Below are 27,014 nucleotides of genomic sequence, written 5' to 3'. Positions count from 1 at the left end.
ACCCCTCCCCCCCGATTTTTTTCAGTAACGGCTTTACTCATCAAAATACTCTTATAGATACCATTTATTGTAAAACCACATTTTTATTATATGTTTATAATACTAAGGGACTTTGCTCCTTTCTTGTTTTGCTAATCAATCCCCCGGAGACTTTGCCCCTGCGACCAAAGATCACCCTCTTTAAATGTAAAAATTAATTAGCTGTATTTTTAAATATTTAAAACAAATATACAAGACTTTTTTTAAATAATATAAAATGTTAAGTATTTAATAAATAATACATTTTATTTATTTATAGGTTTCCGTAGCAATTATATTACGTTGAAAATTAAATGTACAAAACTTTTTCATTCATTAGAGAGATAATATATAATAATGTTATAAATAATATTATTATCCATGTTAACCAAACAACAACAACAATAACAATATAAATGATAAGGTTTTAAAATATATATTTAAAAACCTAAAAACTGACTAAATGAAAATACTAATAAAGTGTATGTACTTAGTACCCACTAAAAAATATGTATTGTTTTGTTGTTATCGTACTCCTTAAAATATAAAAGATTCTGCAAAACCACATTCACCAAGTATATTGTGTAACGTATTAGTCTACTATAAGGAAAAATAATAGGTTTTACATTAATACAAAACAATTGGCTATTAATCATTATTCGTTACAAACTTTGAAAGCTACTTAGTACTAAGAATATATATTATTTACCAAATATAAATGAAATAATTGAGGGTAATATTATCCCTAATTTAACATTTCTTTTCTTTTTAAGTCCTAAACCCAAGGAATTAAATAATCGTATTCTGATAATATTTATCTTAATAGCTATAATAGTAAAATAAATGATAAAAAAAAAATATGGATCTTTGTTTTGTTAGCAAACTATAATTTACTCTGCTATAGTATTATGTTGTATTGTATTGTATCTATTATTAATAGATAATTATTTTCTGGTTGTTAGAATACAGTACTATAACAGCATTGTGGTAGATACTAGATACAAGACAATTATTGAATTATTACACTATATTACCAATAGGTATGAAAAAAAATTATTAAAGTAAAGTTAGACTATGAAATTTAATTTTTATAAATAGAAGCTGAGTGAATATATTATATTAGTGCGTATGAAAATGTATAAAACGGGCAGCAAGTCAAAAATCTTAGTGTTCATGAAACAAATAGTTTTTTAACCTTTGCTACAAAAATTGCATACTGTACAAAATTTAACTTTAATTGCGTATATAAGTTTTATTTTTAAATATTTAAATATTAAATCAAAACTATATTTTGACATTTTTATCTGAATCATAATATATATATAACATCTCAAAAATACTAATATAAAAGTATTTTCTAATATATAAAAAATTATAATTTAAGTAACAGTAGAATGTTTCTAATTCTTTTTAGTTACAACAAAAAAACTAAAATTGTTAAAACTCAAGTAGAACCTTATAAAAAAATGATCAAATTTAATATGAATATTAAAAAGAGATAAACTATAGATAATTTCCCTGCTGTAAAATTATAGGTGTCAAGTGTATCTCGTTATTAAGTAATAGTCATTGTAATATATGAGTGTTAAATCTGTATTCAATGATGATATGCATATAAAAATATCAAATACGATTCTGGCCGATGTCGGTAAAACACCCTGTGTCTCAATAGACATAACTTTTATGATTTGAACTTTTAAAATTGAAGCAGTAGTTTAAATTAATAATTATTGATATATTGTTAATATCTTTTGAGTCGATAACTTACAGCAAAACAGTGTGAATTATTGGTTCATGATATAAATAGACAATAGCATAAAATTAACCTAATGTTTTAAAAATGTCATTGTGTAAATAAAATTAAAAAATAAGCCTACATAGAAGTTTAAGTCTCCACAAATAATTTTTGAATTATGAGTACCTAAATAGCAAAATAATTAATAATTGTTATTGCTATTTCGTCTAAATTTTAACTCCAAATGTTTATTTTTTCAAGTATATATATTTTTTAAATTTAATTTCAGAATAAATTACTTATAAGAAACCTTATACCTATTTAATTAACAAACCTTAACTATATAAATTTATTTAAAATTGTATGTTTAATTACAAAAATGTATTACAATTTCGTGAATTTTATGCAATTCTTTTAATTGTCATTATTTATAGAAAAAAAATCAAAATTTCAAATGTCTACAAATAGATCAAAATGATTCAACATATTTTAAAAATTATACCATGTATATATAATGTTAATATAAGCATTTAGTGAACATTTCAAGTATGTAAGGTTACTAAGGTTATTCGTTTTTTTGATTATAATAAAATAATAAAATCAATTTCCTTGAAAACTAGTTTTGCGTAAAAATTCTTTCATTTCTCCGATTATTTTTTAATTTAAATCTCGTCCGAAATTACCAACTAGATTCACTTTCCTATCTGCAGAAAATATATTGAAGATAAAAATCAAAGCATTTTTTTTATAAAACGTGAACACAAAAAATAACACATCGCTATACTTAGAATCTAAAATATATCTATCATTATTAAACATTATATTACTTACATCTTAAATATTTATATTATTTTAAGACTGTTTAATAATAAAACAATTTCAAAACAATCAAGTTGTGGAATTTGAAATTGAAATACGGCTTTTTTTTAATTGCAAATATTTTCTTTTGTTTTGTTGGTTAAGAAGAAGTTATTCCCTACAGTTACCACTCTTCTCCATTCATTCCTATTGGTTGCATTTACTCACCATTTTTTATTCCCAGAGTATTAAACTTCTTTTCTACTCTATCCATCCATCTCTGTGTTGGATATACTAATGGTCTCTTACTCGTTGGAACCCATTTTACCTCATCTCGAATCATATGTTCATGTGCCCGCCATATTATATGTCTTGCTAAAATTAGTTGTCTAATTTTCATTTTTGAAACTTTATCGACTTTAACGTCTCTTTGGTCTTTCTTCTTTTATATGTTACAGTGTTCTGGTTTCTTTATTTTGTCTACCCGAAGAATCGACACGGGAGTTTTTTCGCTGATATTTCACCATCGACGCAATAACTAATAGGTATTTTTAATACAATGTTCGAATATGTTTTGTATAATTTTATTGTGCCTAGATTAGGTACACGTATAGAAATTAATGTTATTTGTTCCAACGAATATTAAATATTTCCTTTTAAATAAACTATTTAATAAATATATCATACTTTGAGTTATTTATTTACAATTCCTACCAACTCCTCAACTTTACCATACTAAGGAACATACTCTGAACTATACATAAAATCTAAAATGTGTTATTAATTGGGGTTAATACGAACCAAATTATAATTGAATGCAATTTAAAAATAGTACAAAGTGCTTGTTTATTATTTTCTACCTTTTAAATATAAATTACTTTTTAATTACCAAATTATAAAAGTTTAAAAACAATTCAATTATTTGTAAACGTGACTTTGTACACCTAACTAAACTGCATTTAAAACTTAATGGATGTATTCAATTGTTGGTTTATGTGTCATAAGTCAATTTAATTGTATAATAAACAATTCTTAATGATTCCATCAGTTCACATTCATTTGCAGCGACCACCTTAGATTTTTTTATCGATGATTATCTCTAATAAAAAATATAGTGTAACTATAATCAGTATATTTAAATATATAATAAATGAATAAAAATGAATTATATTACGTTTGACAATTTTAATGTTAACACATTCCATAAATGACCACTTATGCCAAAGATCACAAGAAAAAACTTCCAAAAATAGCAATATAATAAGTACTAATCTTTAAAGTAATGAATATTATAATTATATACTATGAAAATTTAAATTATTGTCTACATAATCTAACAATAAATTGTAACAAGCAGATATTACCTTAATACATTATAAATGTAATTACTAAGTAGGTTATACAAAATAACATATGTAATGTTTAAAGACATGTGCATGGTGTAAATAGGTAATTCTATAACAGAAATGACCTCATATAGTATATTTATAAAAACTTTCATAATGAGAATAAAAATAATAATGATTGTATTATACTAATATCTTATTATTCTTATTTGCAAACAAAACAACGCAAGAATAATACTATATGGTTATTATGATTGTATTAATAATGTATTAAGTATATAGTATAGATAGATGTAATAATTAATATAATACCAATCTAGCCTATCTGCTAGGTACTTATAAAATTGTAAAAATTATTATGTTTGAATTTTTTTTATAATAGAAAAAATCAAAGAAAAATACTTCAGTATTCAAATTAACATTTTCTTTTAGAAAAGTGAATATAATTGGTGCTTTATGGGATAAAGTTCATAGAATATAGCTTTTAATAATAGAAAAAAATAGAAAAATGAAAATTTTTACACAAAAAAGATTTTTTTATTTTATTGTAGTTCAAAAACAAATAAACCTATATTCGTGAAATGTATAAGTGTTTATATTAGTATTTTATATAATTTTCTCTAGTCAAAAAGGTTGAAAATGTAATACAATGTTCTTCATAAGTTGTTTATACTTAGTGGAATCAAACAAAAAAGAGCGTAAATAAACAATAATTTTTAATGAGCATTTTGAAATTAGAATTTCGTTAAAATAATTGTTTTATAGTTATAACATCTAATTTTTTAATATTCATACCTTATAAGTTTCAAAATTTAATATATTATGGTTATTACATATAAGTTTTGCTACTAGAATTATAAAAAATGAATGTAATTCCACTAATATTTTTTTATTAGTTTAAATGTCAATACCCTTTTATAATCACACTTAAACCACGGTTTTTGGGTTTTTGTTTTCAATGTAATTTAAAGAATATAGGAAGAATTTGTAGAAACTTAAAATATTTCGTTGTTACTTCAACCGTTTTTTTTTTTTGTATACTAAATAAAATTTTAAAAATCTTTAAACTAATTTTAGATTATTTTAAGTTATTTTTAAGTATTTGAATTTGTCATAGTTTTTTATTTTAAAAAGTGTATGATAACAATTTTTAAGCTCGGTCAAAAGTTTTAAAACTTAAACAAGATCACCCACATGTGTAGCACTTACTGAAATCTAGAAATCTAAAATAATAATATGTAATACAAGAAAAAAAATTTTGTTATTTTGTTGTAATTTAACAATATTAGTATGAACTTTCAAAATATTTAGATTAGTTTTAAGTTATTGTCTTTTAATACCATTTAACGTCAACCGTATTATTAATAGTTTAATAAATTACTACAGTAGCAATATAAATACATAATAAAATATATAGGTACTTAGTAATTAGTAACAGGCAATTTCTATTCAGAATCGTTTTTCCTACTTTAACAATAATTTATTAATGAATTCAAATTAAACATATTCAATTCATTAACAATTATCTTTCTACTCGATATACATGTCGATGTACAGTTGACATCTGCTGTTCTTAGAAAATACACAATTTGATAGGTAAACGGAGCACGGCGCATAATACTCACCCTCGACGTGGATTATAGACACGGTCCTAGTCTTTTTATTCAGGTATCTGGAGGCGAGCGGTTCGAACTGCGGCCCGCAGTCGCTGTTATTATGCATAATTGACAGAGAATGCGATGTTCACAGAATGCAACATATACGTACGAAAACTTCACCACTATCAAACCAGTCCAATATCGCAGAATCCACCACCGCCGCACTGTGCCGAAACGGCTCGTACAGCTGCGCGCGCATGACCGATTATATTTATTTAATTTACAATTATTAATACTATTATTTATATTTTTTTTTATATTACCTATTTATAATTTATATGTATACACGAATACGAATAATAAGTATTACATATACCACTCCTCCTCATATCATAATAATATAATATTATTGTGTATGAATGCGCTTTACGTTTATACTTGACTTATAATTCTATGATTATCGTTTTTCTTTGCATTTGCGAAATAAGCATAATAAAATTACACCCAGAAAGCAACCATTAACTACTCAGTCACACTATAAATTAAGCAAAAAAATTTTAATTTTTTTCAACTAGAAAATATGTAAAAAATATCTCTCCACTCCACTAATCTAAAATGTATAATTAATACTTATAAAGTTATAACTCATTAACTACTGATCCGAATTTCAATTTTTATGTATCGAAATATTCCGAAAAGTATTCTGCTTTAGAATATATGTTGTCATAAAAAACTTTAAAAAATTATAACGATTAACGATGAAAAATATTTAAAAACATATTTCTTTATATTTACACCTAACTTATTTTTAGTGTTTACGGGCATATTGTGTACTTATGAATATAATATAAGTCCATTTTTTTAGTCATTTTAAAATCTTAAAATGAACACAATTGTTTCACAATATCTACTAATTAATTTAATTAGTGGATATTGTGAGACAGTACTACAGTAGTACAAAACATGCGAACTATAGAAATAGAAGTGTATAATAAAAATAAGTAGGTAGGTACTGACACGCTACCAAAGGCTAAATAACATTTTAGTCTGCTATTGATAGTTGGTATTATAATGAGGTGTACTAGAAGAATAAGACAAGTCGATCTTTTCTGAACAAAATAAAATAGTTCATAATAATTACAGTTTTAGATTCTGAAAGGAGCAATGAATATATTGATTTTACAATGTTTTTATGTATGTATCTGACGTCAGGAGCAGAAAAAAATGACCTATTTTCAATTTATAGAATTGGTTCTGGTAGCAGATTTAAACCAGTTTCGATATATAAAATACTAGTTTTGGACAACATTTTACAAATACTTAAAATGTATAAATATATTTTTAGATATATATATACTTTTACTATACTGAAACAATTTTCAAAATATTTTGTCTGTTTTCATAATATTTATATGTTTGATGACATTTTTCGATTTATGTTGGTAATACGTTAATAAAATTAATAATAAAAAGCTCAACAATTTTTACAAAATGTTTATTATAGTTGTTCTTACATTAATCAAAAATGATGAAATGTATATATATTAGCACAATTTTTTTCATAGACATTTGTTAATGAATTTATGTTGAAAAAATCTAAATAAAACGATTTTAGTTATTTTGTTTGTAGTTCAAAAATTTAATCATAGAGTCATTTTTAGCTATTATTACCTATAATATTATTTATTATTATTATTTTCTATAGAACGTTATGAAATTTTCAAAATATTTATATCATGTATAATATTACATTATTTTGTTATTATATTCACACTATTTTACGGTATAATACGAGTTCGTTAGTATTGACTTATAAATTAATAAGAATAATATTTTATAACATGATAGAATACTACAATAATTAATTATATACAATATCTAGCGATTTTTTCTGTATTATTAATAGTATTTATTTTACTTTATTGAATGCAAGTGCTAGACGGCATTTTAACAAATAACATACATAGAAATAATAGATATAATACAATAAAAGCTCTGAAATAACAAATAAAAAACTTAAAACCAAAAAGTATTATAAATTAACAAATGAGAAAAAATAAAACCACGGCCTCCGTATGAAGTTTAATTAAGTAAGTATGTTAAATTGGGGGAGAACACTCCATGAGTTACTTAAAATTTTACAGAAGATTTAATTCTAACTTTTTAAGGTAACAAATTTCTACTAGATATGAACTGATACAAATAAAACATCCTTAGGAATAGAGACCAACAAACTACACACCAATTACTTGTAATCGTTTTCGTATACAATGATTTATTATAATTTATTATTGAATTCAAATTTAATGAATATTCATTAGTGACCTATTCAATAACGAGATTCACTCAAAAAATATACTATACAATCATTGCATAAGGATTTCCACTGTTTTTTTACTTTCAAGTGACAAAAAATTAAAAAGCTTAACTTAAAATTACATATTATTGGAAACAATTGCGATTATTTTATTTGAAACAAAATTAATATCTACAGCTTAGTTACGCATGTAAATATGTAATATATAATAGTTATACGTAGTATGTACAATATACTTGCTAAAAGTTCACGATGTATATTTCTCATCAAACAGTAAATAAATGTTTAATGATACAAATATTGAATATTATAATAATATATTATATTTAAATTGGGATATTTCCTACATTACAATAAGTAAATAATACCTAATATCAATCAACAATAGGAGAGACATATAAATACTTAGTTAAAAGTAATCTATATTTACTAATTTACTTATTTATCGAACCTGAAAAGTATATTATATTTAATTTACCCATGTAAATTGTATAATATAAAACAGATAGAAATATGCATAATTTCTATGTATATTGCGTACTTATGAAGTTTATTAAACTAGCAGTTTATTCCGACTTCACCCAAGAAAAAAATGATTCAACATAAAATATATAGCACTACATCGGTGTATCACGGTTTTTGTATACCTCAACTGGAAAATCGGCATCGGTGTTGTATTCACTTTGTGAATTAATTCGAACGAAATAGACAGTCTATCTGTGACAGATTACAAACCAATAGAGTATAGACTATAGCATTTGATATATTTTCAAACGTGATTCTAACTATACTCAATCCAGCTAGGCAACAAGAGAACATGTCGTGGTCCGACAAAAATCGGCTCTTCTGAGCATCTTCACGCTAGTATTTATTCCTTTAATATTACCCTAATTCAATTTTTGTAATATTTATTTTATTTATTTTATTTTATGTTGTTTAATTTTGTTTATATACTTATTAATATTTATTACAAGTTGAGTCTTATTGTATACAATCTGTTGTGTTGCTCTAACTTGGTCATACGAAATCTATATAATATTTAAAAATATAGAAATGTTCATAAAAATATTTTTCATAAATTAATTTTGAGATAAATTTAACTATACTTAAATAGCATTCATTCAAAAATATTTTAAGCGTTATTTGAATAAAGTTCACAAACAATTATACAAGTTCAAAAATTCCAATACAATTAGGTGTATATGCATTATGCACACAAATACATTATACAGACATAAGCGTCATTCACGATGAGTTATTTAATTGCGTCATTTGAACTATAATCTTTCTTTTAGCCTACGACTCAAGTATAAAAAAAAAAAAATACATTCGTGTAAACCTTATTACCTTAATCACACAGATATTTAAATTGTGTTTAACTCGTTTGTTAATTAATAAATAATATTAATTCATATTCAACACAAACTACATTTTATAAATATACACAAATATTTATAAATATGATACAATTATTTACCTAGCTAGGTACGATTTTATATTTTATTTATATTAGTATTTAATATTTTATATTTTATACTATACTATATTTATAGTATATGTTATATGACCTTGATAAAAACTGCGTAATTAAATAAAAAATAAAAATAATATAATCAAGTTGTAAATACAATAACATTGAACAATTAGAATGTATCATGATTAAATGAGCCACTGTATTTTAAATCTATGTAATCTAAAAAGATAAGAGATGAGAATAGTAAAATGTGTGAAGTAGTATAATAGTAAATTCCTATTCCTCTAACCTATACTCTTATTTTAACGCTTAAAATGTAGTAAGTACAACACCCCAATTCTTTTTAATATGTTAATATTTATTTGTAATTTTCATTTATTTCTTGTCTTAGATAAAACTATTTAATATTAAGGATGTTTTCTGAAAGTAAATTTAATGTAATTGGTACTTTGACTTTTTTAAGGTGTTAAGAGTAAAAAATATCCAGATGTCCAGTAATCTAATATCATAGCAGAATATAATAGAACTTAATTTTAGTCGGTGCTACAGTATTATATAGTCCTTTCTTTTTTTATACTATTACAATTATTTAATTATATACACAATGATTCACTAAGCAGCTCGCCTACATTTTTTCTTTTGTAATAAATGTATTTAAATTTTACCATATTTTCAATTATTTAGATTTTTATATAATTTAAAGTGTCTTGTGGTGATACAAACGTATTATTTTCAAATGAGAATCACTTTGTTTATGTGAATTCAGGTCATATTTCCATGCTCTAATTATAAATTATATATTACTAAATACTAAAATTGTACATTTAATTTTAATCATATAAGTAATATGTATATATATTTGCATAAATATATGATATTATAGTGTTATTTTCAAAACAAGGACTTCAACAAAAAAAATCTCTTACGCCTAAAATACAATTTTATTTTTTTCAAAAATTCATAATAGAAACACCAATTAATGTACCAAATGTAAATACACATATTATCATTTATATTTAATTTATTTAATTTATTTCCTTAAAGGTAAAAAGGGTACCTACTAGGGTAGTGTTTTATATCTTACCTAATATTTTGTATAAAAATCTAATTATAAATATTTTTTAATATGCTTGAAAATTGAATAAAAAAATCAAACCTTTAATAATTAATTTATAGGTTTACATATTTAATTTGAAAAAAAACCATAATTTTGTTTAATTAAATTATTTTTTACTTTTCTGTAACACTTGTTTATACTAACGAGCACACTACACATCCGCCTATTTTATCTGTCTGACAAACACGTAACATAGGTTAACTTTGAGGTTAGCTTATTGGAAAAAATAATTTCGCAATAATCTATAGACACACTACAATACTACAGTGATAATTGTAGAAAGCTGAATGTTTACAGACATAAAAGATAATTTTATGTATTCTGAAAATAATAATAATTCAATTAGAAAACGTTTTATTTTTAAATATTAGTAAATAAATAATAATAATGGGTACTTATATTGAATTACTTGTTGTTATTGTTTGATTTATAGTAGATATATTATAGTTTGGTTATTAAAACTCTACAATTGTTTCTTAAATAATTTTACTTAAATAAATATAATTATTCATTTTTTTAATTTTTTCAAATGTACTGACAAGACAACAGGCATCTCACAGTGAATGCGTGATATCCTTTTAATAAACATTAATTAATTGTAAAAAATAGCCTAATTTATGTAATTTTACTAATTTTTTATATCTGCAATCAAAATAATATTCATGGCTAGCTTTGCATATTCTGGGTTTGGGTGTTCAAATATCAGAATAAAAAAATATAAACAAACTTTTGAGTGCTCATGATTATTAATATAGATTAATAAAGAATGAAAATATTATGTATAAAAAAACTCAACTACCTAAGCATCTTTTTAATTTATAGAATATTTCTTAGAATATTAGTTCAACTCATAAAATATAACTATAATAATTATTATTACAAAATGTCCATTTAGTTATTTTTTAGATCAAAAATAGTGTATTTCAATAAAAATGTAATAATTTCCCATGTCTACCAATAAATATTAAAAAACTCATTATAAAATTAAATAAGTATTTATTTTATAATTAGGTAATTAATTTAAAATAAAATTGTTAAATAGATTTCAAGTTTTTGGATTTTTAATGGGCTTTCATTATAATAAATAATTACTAATGCATTTATTGGTAAAATATAAGGCAATATGAGATGCAATATTGACTTTTTAGTTTTTTTTTTAAATTAATAAACACAAAGAAATAGTACTAAGTAACAAAAATTAGTACACCTATTTTAGAAATAAACAACATTGTTTGAAGTGTAAAATATTACATAAAAATACAATACTATATACATTTTAACCATTATTTATTTATTCAATGAAATAACTAAATTTGTTTAAATAAGAACAAAATTGTTTGATTTGTTATATAGACTACTATGGACTATGGTACAGGACCATAAAATATAGTATTCTATACTATAATGTGCAAATTATATAGATGAATATTATAATTTAAATCTTAATTTATTCATCTTTTAAGATTTACATAATAATTAACAGACATATTTGCATATAGTACCTACATAATTATGAATCTATTCTATTACCAATTTAATTTTAAAATATTAATACTCAGTAGACGCAGAAGAAGAATATATAACTAAGAAAATAACCATGTTTTATGTATTAAGTAGGACCAATTATAATCACAGGCATATAAATATAATATTTACAATTGACACTTATAATTTTTAATCACTTAAATAAATTTAATTACAATAATAGTAAAGTACCTCATTTTAGTAATTAAAATGTATTTTAAATACTTTAAAACAGTCGTTCCCAAACTTTTTTTCCAGTGGTGCCTTTTTTAGACCAAATTCAGACACGATGCCCTGCTGTAAATTCCATGAAAGACAGAACAAAAGAATACTTATTGATAATGATAAATTATTTATTATGAACTGTAAACCGCGGTGCCCTTAGAAAGTGCTCGTGGCCCCTAGTGCACAGTTTGGGAACCGCTGCTATAAAAAATGATTGGGATTAAAAAAATAAAACCACACTTAATATAATATACTGAAAGCATATAATTAACATACACCAAATGACAAAATTAATTATTATATTATAAGGTATCTTAATCTAAAATAATTCAGTTGAAATAATATAATTTCAATAACTTTTATTGATCAAAATTTATATTTAATATAAACTAAATAGTTCAACACCATAAGAAAAATATAAAATGAAAAGAAAAAAATTGTTTAGGATCTTCTGTTCAATTTGATATCAATTGATATATTTTAATAAAGTATAAATTAGATCATTTCTTTGAAATTTAGAGTGAAAATAATGCCCGAGATAAATTTTTAAAATTATTTAGCCTTAGCGATAATTTCTTTTAAGAGGAGGCTATACTAAAAGTAAAACTATGCAATATAAATTTATAATTGTATCGACATAAAAACAAAATTATATGAAACTTACATTAAATATATAGTTATATAAGTGATAACTAATAAGTATTACCTACAGGGGCGGATCCAGACCAAGATAACAGAGGGGAGCAATTTTTAAAGGGCACACATTAGTTTTGATAAAATATTTATTTAAATACATACATTTGTTACTTTCCACAGTCTCATACAGAACAAAAAAAATATTTTTTATAGTAGATAATAGTAATAAAAAAATATATCACTATAATTTTGTTACCCTTGAAGTTTAATTACGTCAAAAACTCAAATCAGGGACTTAAACTATTTTTTTGAGAGAACAGGGAGGGGCGATCACCCCAATCACCCCCTCTCTGGATCCGCCACTGATTACCTAACATGAACTAACTAAAATTAAATTATATATTGGAAAATTTAAATACTAATTATTTATTATTCCATAAAGGTTTTCTAGCAAGAACACTATAAATATGATTTATTATTTATTAATATGAGATAGATAAATGCATTTGTATTTACAAACAGTTTATTAAATAGATACTTAATCAAAGAATTCTTGTACCAATGTATAATAAAAACATTTAAGTTTTAAACAATATCCAAAAAATATAATAGAAAAAACCACAAAATAAATTTAAAAAACTAAAATATCAAAGTAAAGTATAAAAAAATTAACAATAACATTATTAAACATAGCTTTTCTGTTATAATACTATTATATGTTTGCTTAAAATCAATAAAGCATATGTGTATTGTTGTATTCTATTAACTATTATAAGTATTTAATTACTTAAGTGTTGATTAATTAATTGTGCAGGTAACTTACTCAGACTGAAAATATAATTTTTTGGTAATACCTAAACCCAAATTTAAACTCTTGTCATTATTAATTTATGGTAATGTATATTGCTTTAATTTTAATTTAATTTCATAGATATTATAGCTAAATTGTTAATAGCCTAACTCAAAGAATATACACTTTATAGGTATTATAAATCAAGACTAAGAGTAAATGAATTAAAAAGTTAAGGTTAGATTAATCTTAACTAAGTTTTAGTAAATAGTTACTTTTATTTCATAATAATTTTTAACCTGACAAATACAATTGTAATTTAAAATACTAAATAATATTATTCAATTTCTTACCTAATTATTTATATAGTCACATACTCATATATTAAGTTAATTTATAAAGTAATAGTATAGTTATAGTATGACCCACATAGAATAATATTCCTTCTTCTTTGATTATCAATATTCATTTTTACTATGATTTTATAAAAAAAAAAAAATACTATTTATTATTGGTTTAGACCTCAGAAATACAGGTTAATAATTAATATAATGTACATAAATATAACTATAACATTTCTTGGTAAATACAATAATAACTTAAACTTTGATAGACTATTATTAATAAATTATTATTCTATAGATATCCAATCTAACTGTCAATAATATCTGACACCATATTCAATATTTATAAAAACTAATAACTATTATTAAAAAAGAAATTATAATTAATTTATAAATATTAAATACATATAAGTAGGCAATATTTATTTATTATACAAGCATAGATTGTAATAATCAATCACATCAACAACTGTTATAACTTGTTTTCTTATTGTTGTTACAGTTTGTACCCTAGAAGGCTAGAACATTTATGTAGACTTTTTACCATTTTCATTAGGATTATTTATAAATATATTATTAAATGACAAATTTTACAATAAATGACTTTTAATAGTGTTTAAAAATGGATAGTAACACATCTCAATTGAAATGAAAATATTCAAATATAAATATTTTAACCCTTAACTACACGCAATGGAGTATTTAGAGCGTCAAACTTTACATTTATCTTGTTCTATTTTGGTTCATAATTGTTTTCAGTAATTTTCTTAATCTAACCTTTTCTTATAATACATAATAATTATAACAGTTAGAAATCAATTGCAGTCGTCATTTGATATTTGTAACAGTATTAACAAACTTAATATAACCTAAATTATTTTTATGTTAGTGAACAATATATACCATGTGTATAATATAATACTTTTGCCAATTAAAACATAAAACTACAACACTATTTCTTTTATTTCATATTGTAATAATTAAACTTAAAACAAAATTTATTATTCTATATTATTTAATATATCTATTATTTATAAATAAATAAAAGAAATTATAAGTTATGGGTTAAATAACTATCATGTTGTAATAGGTATAACAAATTCATTGAAAGAAACTTCTAAAAGTTAAACATCACATCAGAATATGAAAAATAGATAATACATTTTTAAAAATGTATTCATTATTTTGGATTACTTATTGATTGCTTATTAGATTAAATTGTATGTACCTACCTAATAAGAAATACTAAGAAAGTATAATTATATACATTATGTACCTACATTTAAGTAAAAACAATATTATTTATAATGACTGTTCATTGTGGTAACAAAAAGCATGTAATACACTAATTTTTAAGTAAATACCCTGGTAAGTGCTTATCAAACCAAATTGTTATTTTAGTTTTATTTCACTTTTACAAATTCATAAAAATTAAATAACTAAAACTAAAAGAATAAGAAAAAAATTTTCAATACTCAACTACCTAGGTATAAGTACATTTAAATTAAACTTTAAATATAATATTATGTTATTATTTTTTTTTTTTGTGTTTATGATAACTACAATTAAAGTACCTCCTTATAATAAATCAATAAAAAAAAATTTTAAAACAGAAATTTTTCTATCATACCTTGTAGCATACTTAAACACAATATAATAATTACTTACCTGGCTTTGTTAAAATTCAAAAAAATTTATTAAATTCTTAAAACAAACTATTAAACATAACACAAGTTAATTCTACCTAGGTACCTTAGTACCTAATTATTAACTTGAGTGCAATCCTACATAACAGATGCAAGCTATTATAAATCAAAAATATATGTAAAAATAATTTACCTCTAATTGGAAACGGTTTTGTCAGCACAGTATCTGTGGTTGGAGGTAAATGTCTATAAACTTGATTGTTTTCATCTTTGGGTGGCCAATAGTGTTCACTGCACAATTTAACACAGTCACCATTACTATAATCGGGTACAACAGTCTTCACTACTGAACTACAAACGGCCATTACTTCATTAAGCGCTTAATAACGTTAGTAGAGCTATATATATATAATGTATATTACTATATTGTAATATATAGAATATTTATAGAATATAAAATAATCAAACGGGAGCAGATTATAAGACAAAATAATGATGAGACAAACAATTAAAATATTCCTTCCTATAACAACAATATTCTAACTATTATGTTTATATTAAAATTCAAAATTAAATTAAATAAACACCAAACCGAACGGATAGTTTGGACTGTCGAACGGACGAGCGAGAGAAGCAACGGAAAGCGACAGTGACGACTGACGGTACTACGGTAAAGCGATAGAAAGAATTACTAATATTACTATTTATTTTTCTAGTCAGTGCTCAGTAGTCACTTCACGGCAGACGGAACTCGATAACGTGCTGAACGTCTTGGATGTTTCATACAAGCTCCGGATGAATGAAAACTATCGATTGATAAGAAATTTGATAACGCTTATAGTTAGATGTACGCGACGTCATGCACTAGTAGTTTTTCCCACGATTTTGTAAATTTATGATTTTTGACAAACCTGTCATCTCTTAAGTGCTACAAGTTAAATATATAATAAATGTATGATTTATTGTAATTCATTTTTAATTTTTACAAGAACCTACGTCCTGTGTAATGTAAATTTTCTGAAAAGGATCAACGTCGCACAGTTGTTTTTATCTTCCATGACAGGCCTTGCTTGAATCCGACACTCTGTCGCTCGACCAATGGTACAAAATTCAACAGCCGACTCAACTACAGATTTATACCACAGACAATATGAAATATATAATTATGTATATATTATATTTAGTATAGACGTGTAGTCTTGTTTATTTAAATTATATTGTTTTAACTATACACATATATATATATGTATACATGAATGTCACGATGCAGCACTAAACATATCGACTTCTGATGCGTGAGGAACTAAATAATTGATAAGATTAACTACTACAGCATGCGGGTTCGCTGATAATCAGTATTGCGCTTTTTTTTTAATACTAGATTACGAAATAAGCATTGGCACATAAAATAAAGTTTTAGATTCTGAGCGGAACGATGAACGATGACCAATTAATGTATTGATTTTACAATGATGTACCTATATTTCTGTTTTGTCTGTCATCACTTTCTGGGACAGTAAAATTCTTCGATTTTCCACTCAGGGGATGCCGGGGATGGTTTCTTATGGTAAATTGAATCTAGTTAGTATTTTTTTAGAGGGAGGGGAAGTCGAAAATAAAAATCTAGTACTCTCCATAATAATCGAGAAATGAAAAGTTGACAAGTTGATAACGCTCTGCTATATACATCATTGAACTATATGATAACTGGAACGCTCACAGCCCATATGACTAATGTAAATGAAACCGAGCGGGTCTGTTAGAAAGAGATAACGAATACTTTTGGTGTGTCTATCTCTGTCTTTATTGATAATACGCCGTATCGTATATACTTTTAAATTTTAAATGCATTTGAGTGTTCGTTTTTTAACTTAGATATAATATTAATATGTTACCATTTATTGTATAATTATTTTATAAAGTTTTATTAATTTAAATTGTTTATTATATTACAGGAAAATTACCATGATAAAGATACAAGTTATAGTTTAAAAACTTGCTTGTTCAAATGTAAATAATAATCCAATCTTTGGACGACCAATCATTACTTCTGACCTAATTTCCAGTGAAACAATTTTCACTCAACCGACTCGAAAGCGGCTTCCAAACACTGGATAATTATTTTAAAGTTTTACCTTAAACATTTTTTGAATTATGTAGGTACAAATGACAAATGATAATTATCGACAAAATTAAATGCAGATTGCAGCTATACTTTTAAATATGTTAAAGAAAAAAGAAGTGTACATAGATAAATGTAATGATTATATTTAGTTATGTAAATCATAATAAAATAACGAATAATGTATTTAGTTGGTACGGTGCTTTTTTTTCCGAATACCAATTATGTCTACACGGTAAAGCCGTTGTTACCATCCATGCATTATTACATATATAATAATGTATTATAATAATATTGTAAATAATATTATTATGTATGTAATATAATAATTATTATATAACTGTTAAGTTAGAAAGTTATCATGTAATTAAACTAACTAGTTAATGCCTAACTTTGTCAATATTTAAAAAAATATATATAATAAATGAAAAAATATTTTTCCATTATGATTTTAGAGAACCATAACATTGTACATGAGTAAATCTGAACTTTGATTGAAAAAAATATTTCCCTTTTCCCAAGATTTTTATAGCATTATTAATTATTACATTTCATATTTTGTTTTTAACTGTTTGGTTTTTTGTCAATTAAGCTGACAGTTTAATTTCTAAATGTAGGCAAGATTTAATTGCTAATTAATCAAAATATATATGTATATTTAATATTTATATTATATATAACTATCTCGTAATTCAATAAATATGATTTAAGGTTTAAGCTGCATAAATATATAAGTACAATTAGTTATTACTAAGCACATAGTAATATAAAATAAAATTATACATTTACGCAGTATGTTAAACAATGATAGACACACCTAAAGTATTCGCTATCTCTTTTTAACATGCTCGCTTGGGCAACACTACAGGTGAGTATTCCAGTTATCATATAATTCAATGTATACATTAGGTGTCAAATGGATTACTGTTATGAGTGTAATAAATTTGAATTCAATGATATTACATATCATGGTAAATGAGAAATGATTCTGAGCGAAGACTGTCTGTCAATCTTAGCCTTATCGCAAAGTATATTTTAAGATAAATTAAAATCATTTATTTTACTTTTAGTATTAAAGTAAGCAAGGCCATATTTACCATTAGACAGGATAGACAACTGCCTATGGCTTCCGTTATTAGAGGGCCTCGTATTTTTATGAACCTTATTATTTTTTTTTTTAGAGTACTACTTTCATCATAAAATAATAAATTTAAGAAACATATATTTCAAAAAAATAAAATAATCCTTATTAGCGTAAAATGTAAATGAAAATAATAGGTACAAGAAATCTGTAGCCTTTAAAGATAAAAAAAAATGTATAAGTAAATACTAAATTGTAATAAATTATTATTTTGTGAAGGGGGGCTATGCCTATATATGCTACTGTTGGCAATAAGGGGCCTCATTTTTTATTTTGACTAAGACTACAAAATGTCTAAATCAGACCCTGAAAGTAAGGCACATGTTGATATATTTTTTACCGAAATTATTTAATTTATGATATTAGCATATTACTAATATTTAATTATTTAATAATATGTATTTATACTATAATAAATGAACTTATAAAAATCAAAATTTAAGAACACAATTTTATTAATGGTACCGTAAAACAGCATAGGTAATATATAGTATAAATGTACGTATAATTGTATCAATAGATAATAGTTCTCACGAATTTTTTAAAATTATATCAAAATAATCAATTATTTAAGCAATTTCATCCAAATTTAAACATAAAATATCTAATAAAAAAATATTATTTATTTATATTTTTTTAGATTTTATGGTTTCATTATGAACTTATATTAAATATAACTTATGATTAATCTTGCATTAAATTTTCAAAACTTATATTACATTAAAGACATTTTTTATGAATTTTTAACATCTATAATTACAAAATAGTTTATAATTTTTGGAATTTTGAAAAATTTCGTCAAATTTCTAACTTAAATTTATATAAAAAAAATTGTATCTATATAATTTAAATATTTTTATACAATAATAAGAATAACTTTTGTAGAAACTTGTTTTAAATTTTCAAAAATTTTGACTCGACGAATAATGTTTTATTGACAGTTATAGAAAAAAATAAAAAATTGAAAATTTATCATACCTATAAATAACTCAAATATTTTGAAAACTATACCACGAATAAAAAATGATGATATAAACATTTTGTGAAAATTTTAAGTATCTAGTTCTTTGTTTTTAAATTAAAATATAAATTAATTATAATGCATGTTATATTATTTTTGTATAATTAAACAACAATTTCCTAACTCACTAAATACCCTCAACATTGGAATTGAATTTCACAGCAGTTACAACTGCATGGAGAAGATTATAAATGTTAGTCTAGAATATTAATATAAAATTGTTGGTAACTTTTGTAATACTTTATTATGATTATAGAAAATGTGTTATTCTATCGGCTATCAGCAAATGTGCTAATGACGGTTAATGCTGTATCGGTTGATAGTCCATACAGTTGTACATGCGCAGTACATTTTTGGGTCACCATTACAAAAAAGTTAAGAAATGCTGATCTAGAATATGATGTTTATAGGGGAAATTTAATTTAATTTAATTTTTGAAGCACCTACACGACAACAACTTACTGCTGTCAAAACATACACTTATTCATCACTCGATGCTCTGCTCAGAATCTAAAATAGAAAATGAAATGTAAATTTAAATAGATTGAACGGAAACTAAAATTTCACCAAATGTTAATATTAGCGTTATCTATTCACGATTAAATTTTTAAAATATTTTGACTTTTTTAGGCTATTTATAGACAATTGAAATTTTCAATTTTTCTAATTTTTTTTTTTTAAAAATGAAGATAAAAAAATTTGGATTTCCAAAAAAATTTTAAATTTATAATACAAGGTTTATTATAAATTGTACTTATCATAGAATAAAAAATCAAAAACCGTTACTCACAATTTTTGTTTTTAAGCATTTAAAGTTCAAATGTTTACGAAATATGTCAAAATCGTGAAAAGGAATTTTGAAGTTAAAAATTCATAAAATGTTTGTGATCTATACCTAAGGTTAAAAAACCCAATACAAGGTTTTCCATAAGTTTTCCTATAACTGAAAAAAAACTCCTGCGTTAATATAGAAAATATTTTTAAGCATATGAAATTTAATTTTTTACGAAATCATGTAAAATAACGATATATTACAATTTAAATATATAATATATATCTTAGACTGACAATATCATCTCCGTTCAGAATCGTTTTTTGTGTACAATGACACCTGCCATAATCGCATTCAAATTTAATTCATCCATTATAGTGTCCTACTCTTTACATCTATATTCTATATCAGGACATAATATACCTAATTAATAAGTATATTCCTTATATATAGTATCTACGTTAAGAAAAAAAAATAAAACATGAGTTATATATTTTGAAGAAAGAAGTCACTCAGCGTTGTAACACTTTCGATAAAATACTCATTTAAATATTAAATTTTTTTAAAAACCCGACATAGTGATATCACACCAACATAAATTACAGATAATATTTTTACCATTAAGTTTCATAATAAAAGATTAAAATTCTGTAGTATATTTTATATTTGTATTGATATTAAAATTAATTATTTTATTACTCTAGACTCACCATAAATATCCATATCAACAGAATTAATGAATTAATTTGAATAAACGATCCTTTCGGTTACCAATGGGCAATGACTTATCCTATTTTCTCTTATAACATCAAAATATATCAGTTTCAACCATAAAATACTATATATAAACTTTTATTGAAACCTCAAACGACTCAAACTAATGTGATTACATTAATATTATGGTTATGAACTCTAATGATATACAACTCTAGTGTTCAGCCAAGTCTTCAAATATATACAAAATCCAAACATTTTAATCTAAATGCCTCCGATAAATAACTAATAAACCTCCAAACTCCCTTGTATAGTTCCGCGTGTATTGTAGACCACAAAACGTACACACAGTACCATTATTTTTACTTGGTGCGCCTTACGAAAAAAATAATTTGAAAAAACTAATGCTCATGATGATATTAAGTCGTAAACTTAATTTTAGCAATATGGAAAAAATGATATACGACTACTTCTCGTACTATACACAAATGTAATATAGATGGAGCCATATTATTATAGTCTGATTTAAATTACAACATCTTCATTCAAAAAAAAAAAAAAAAAGGGGCCAACATATTTTTTAGTTTTATTTTTATAGTAAGTCAGAATTTTGAATGCCAACTGATTATACTTGTTAACAATTTTTCAAATTATTTTTTGTTTTTTTTAGATTCTGAACGGAGTGATGAATGTATTATTGATTTTACAATGATGTGTGTTTTTATTTTTTTTTGTTTCTGTCATCACGTTTTGAAGTAGTAATAATGCTTCGATTTTTGACTACAGCCCTTCTTTGAATAGAAAAATTCATCTAGTTGGTACTTTGAGGGTCAAAAGTAAAAATTTCCAGTAGTTTTTAAAAGCGTCGGAAAAAACCCTGAAAAAATAACGGAAAAACGGGAATTTTTACGCATAACCACTTTTCGACAAAAACGATTTTTTTATTTTGCTGTAACTCAATAACGAATCATTGTAAATACTTGAAATTTTCACAAAATATTTATATTATAGTTATCTATCTACAATTAAATTTTCAAAATATTTTGACCTTTTTCAAGCTACTTATAGACAATTGAAATTTTCGAGTTTTCTAAGTTTTTTTCTTAAAATGCCGATAACAAAAAAAATTGGTTATCCAAAAAATTTTTAAAATTTAATACAAGGTTTATTATAAGTTATACTTATTGTAGTAAAAAAAAAATCAAAAATCGTTAGTCACAATTTTTGTTTATAAGCATTTAAAGTTCAAATGTTTACAAAATATATCAAAATCACGAAAATTTGCAAAGAATTTTGAAGTGGAAAATTCATAAAATTTTTGTGATTTATATTTAAGGTTCAAAAATTTAAAACTAGGTTATCCATAAGTTTTCCTTCAAGTAACTGTAAAAAAATTTCAGCGTCAATATAGAAAACATTTTATGAGCGTATGAAATTTAATTTTTTATGACATCGCGTAAAATAACGATATATTACAATTAAATATAGGTAATATTATATCCAACTAATTATCATTGACTGACAAATCATCTCCGTTCAGAATCGTTTTTCGTATACAATGATACCCGTCATTGCATTCAAATTTAACACATCCATTATAGTGACCATAGACCTACTCTCCATCTCTACTATACAGCAGAGCGATACCCACTTGCCCACTTTTTTTCTATCAAAACTATAAGAATCTAATGGCCAAAATGATTATTTTATATACTTATGTCCTATACACTATATATACCTATAATATTAAACTACCTAGCTAAAATAAAAAATGAAAAACAAAATAAATACATAATATTAACTATATAATTTCATTATTGGAATACAAATGTATAATAGTAAACCTATACTAACCTTATTTCTACTATTATGTATATATATGTTATTAAATTATTATTATGTACGTTGGCGTAGATTTTCGTACAAAGTGCTTTTCACATGAACAATTATACGTGGGATTTTCTCGAACTGGGTACCCGAATCATCTTATGATTTTAATTTCAACAGGAGATAAAACAAAAAACGTCATATACTCAGAAGTATTATAAAATTCTTTATCTGTTTTTTATCTGTATTTATTTTTATTAAAAATATATTTATTATTTATACCGCTAGAAAAATTTCAATTTGTTTTCATTAACTTTTTTTTATATTTACTTGCCGATCACTATTAAACAATAATATTTGAATAATATATAGTCATCACAACTAAATATTGGTTAGTTACATTCCAACTATTTCATATAGTTAAGACGGCTATTGTTTTAATGCATTCTAACTGAATTACCTATATAAGTAAAATAACTACAATTGCTTATTAATTTGACTTCATAATTAGTTATTTACCTCAATTAAATTAAGTGAAACTGCCAAATAAAAATACTGATTGCATTAAAATATATAGTTGCACTAGGAAATACAATTTTAGTTACCTTACTATACAATTATACTAATTATAGTCAATGCTTTAAAATAATTCAGTAAAATATGTAGTAAAAGTAAATAAAAACAAAGCAAGTAAAAAATACTGTTTTTATTGACATATTTATAATAATTTATAATATTTATTAAATGAAAAAAAATACAATAATTATTTGTAAATTATACAATATATAGTAACTAAATTAAGTTTATATTTTATAATATTGAAAACAGGTATTTTAAAAAAAAACATTACTACTTAGGTATATAATATAAACCATTCAATTTTACACATTCAGTTGGATGTACACTATTTAAATTTTTAATACAGCAACACACTAATTTATTTGTTAAAGTTACATTATACGATTTAAGATGTTCATTAAAATAATTACAACAACATATTGCATACCTACTATAAATGGTTTGTTATCAACATCTTCAGCAATATCATAGTGATAGGATTAAACCATAAATTGGTAAAATATATGGATCTTCACTTAATTGTAAAAGGACTGATATTTGTTTTTTTTGTTTCATTAAAATCAATCGGGTTTAAATCTATTATTTTTAATATTTTTGTTTTCAAATTACATAAAAACGAATAGTTAAAAAATTGAATGTTATCAAATAGTGTTTGAATTATTTTTGTGGGAATTGAATTATTACTATAAGTACCATTTTGATGCTAAAGATACTGTATTAAATTGAAGTGTTTCTATAAACTCAGTAATTGTAATTTGTTCTGGACAAGGTTTTAAAGGGTAATTATGATTTTTAATGAAAGAATGAAAATTGTTTAAATCAGAGGTTCCTTGAGAATTGTTATGACAGGCAAATTACAAGACAGTGGTGTATTTATATATTGTGTGTCTAGATTATTATGTTGGTTTAAATGATTTTTAAATGAATGAAAAGAGTTAAAAATTCTAAAGCAGTTTAATTCTTTACATTTAAATTCATCTATAGATTTTGGATCATGAAAAATATTTATATATATTAAAAAATGAGAATTTAAGTTGAATTTAAAGTTGCACAAAAAACAAGAAGGCATCTTTGTATTCAAAAGTCGTCTAATGTTTATTATAGGTATTTATTAAACTATTTAAATGAAATATTATTTTTTAAATTTAAATTAAATTACTTATTGTAAAATAAAACAAAATATAAAATATTATAACTAGGTGTATAAATAAGTGGGTACTTATATTACTTACTAGAAGTGATAACTTTATGTTATTTAAATTGTTTATAAATGTTTTAACAAATAAAACATGTTAATCTGACTTGAGCTTTGTATTGAAGAAATAGTTTTGGATAAACAACCAAATCTGTTCACTTTCTTGAGGATAGTGCAAATTAAGAGCAAAATAAGATTTGTAACAAATATCTAATGTCTTTAACAGTGTTTTTAACTTATAATATATGCTGTTGATCTCAGCATAAATGTCATTGTTATCAACGATTACTATATAAGGCTGTAATGTTGTACTATATTGAACTGCCTTTTCTATTTTTTGGGCATGAACATTCTTCAATTCCAAGACATCCTGAAATAAAATTTATCAAAAAATTATATTTAATTAATATAATAATTAGTTCAGAAAGTAATGAAGACTTGTCTTGTAATGAAAAACATTTTTTTAGTTTATCAATATAATTGATTAACTTAACTTTAAATGTGTCAAAATAAAAGTTTATCTTTTCCTGAATACAAAGTCTGGAAACTAATTTTAATCTATAACAATAAAAATACAAGTAAATCCAATGTTGTTTCAAACAACATATTTGATAAAATATATAAACAATAAGCATGTTTTACACATTTAGTATAACCATGATTAATATTATAATACATTAATTTCATTGTGCACAATATTGTATTATTTACATAAACAATTAAACATAAAACTCACTAATAAATGACCAGTAGGACTTTTAAGGGGAGGATAAATTTCAATACAATTTTATTTTATTTTCAATCTATAATTTGATGTTTCAGTCCAATATTTATGTAGAGACTGGGTAGGTCATATGTTATTCTAGACACAATATTTTTTCTTTATACTCTAATAATTAAAGATTTAAAGTTCCAATGCATATTTCGATTGACTGGTATACTTGCCAAATACATAAATAATTAAATGGGTAAGTAATATGAATTAATATGAAATAATATGTATAGGTATAAAGTGTTTCAGTGACTGTTTTTTCAAATATATTGACATTTATATTATATAAAATTCTGACATCCAACACAAACATGTTATACTAGTATACTACCATGATTGATATCTATATATATATAGGTAGGTATAATAACTTATTTACTCACTTGAATTTCTTTTAGCCTAGTTAATTTTTTATTAAATGATGCACATTTACATATCTTTGGTATTAATTATTTAAACATTATTTATGTTAATGTCATAAACTTATCTTTACCAATTTCCTCACCTAGTTACATTTAAAAACAATAAGATTAAAAAAATAATTATAATTGAAACATTAATTTTTTAGCCAGATAATATACTACTTATATATAAGCTAACCTTAACTCTTAGGTATGTATTTTGTTAAAAACTTAGAACTTAGAAAACATTTAAACTACATTCAAAACTGTGTATAGGTATCATAATATTAAATAAACCCAATATTTTTAAATAAATAATAATAATTATAATAATTACCTTTAAACGTATCGATCAATTCTTCAAATCCCCATTCAGTCAGCACGCCAACAGTAAATTCATCCATAGCGAAAAAATTCGATCAATAATTAAATGCAGTGACGATGACAATAACGGATGACAAAAGCCAGTGGCGTGTCCAGAACTTTTTTTGTGGATGGGCCACAAAAGTTAAGTTCAGAATGGTTTTATTCCCTCCTCATATTATTATTTGATCTATTTAAGTTTTAGTATTTTTTATTCTAAATGACTAATTTTAATATTTTTATAATAAATGGTAGCTTACCTTTTATTAAAACATAAACTCTTTAAATATTCAAATTTTTCATATTTATCGAAATACCTAATCTAATCAAAACTATTTTTTTTTCTAACTATAAATCATATTTTTATTTTTTATTGAACATCAAACTTATACTAGTTATAAAAAAATATGGGCGGGCACTTGCCTACCAGGCCCACCCACTAAACACGCCACTGCAGCGAAGATATAAAAATATTCAATTATATATAAAGTCAGTGGCGTAATTTGTATGATTTTTGGGGGGGTGTCCAGATAATATAG

At 23.5% G+C, this 27,014-nt stretch overlaps 1 protein-coding gene across 2 annotated transcripts in view; it reads right to left on the bottom strand.

Annotated features, from left to right (window-relative positions):
• LOC113551154 (6-phosphofructo-2-kinase/fructose-2,6-bisphosphatase) overlaps positions 1 to 16,354 on the bottom strand; it is a 32,495-nt gene extending 16,141 nt beyond the window's left edge. Inside the window, exon 1 of one of the 2 annotated variants that reach the window (XM_026953230.1) lies at positions 15,762 to 16,354. In XM_026953230.1, coding sequence (XP_026809031.1) covers positions 15,762 to 15,933 — 172 coding nt within the window. In that variant the 5' untranslated portion in view covers positions 15,934 to 16,354. The remainder of the gene's footprint in view (positions 1 to 15,761) is intronic. The other variant, XM_026953220.1, reaches the window with a different exon arrangement.
• Positions 16,355 to 27,014: the final 10,660 nt, after the last annotated feature.

Source organism: Rhopalosiphum maidis, chromosome 1 (assembly GCF_003676215.2).
Source record: "Rhopalosiphum maidis isolate BTI-1 chromosome 1, ASM367621v3, whole genome shotgun sequence".
NCBI classification, from domain to species: domain Eukaryota; kingdom Metazoa; phylum Arthropoda; class Insecta; order Hemiptera; family Aphididae; genus Rhopalosiphum; species Rhopalosiphum maidis.
This window is presented reverse-complemented; position numbering and strand designations above follow the sequence as displayed.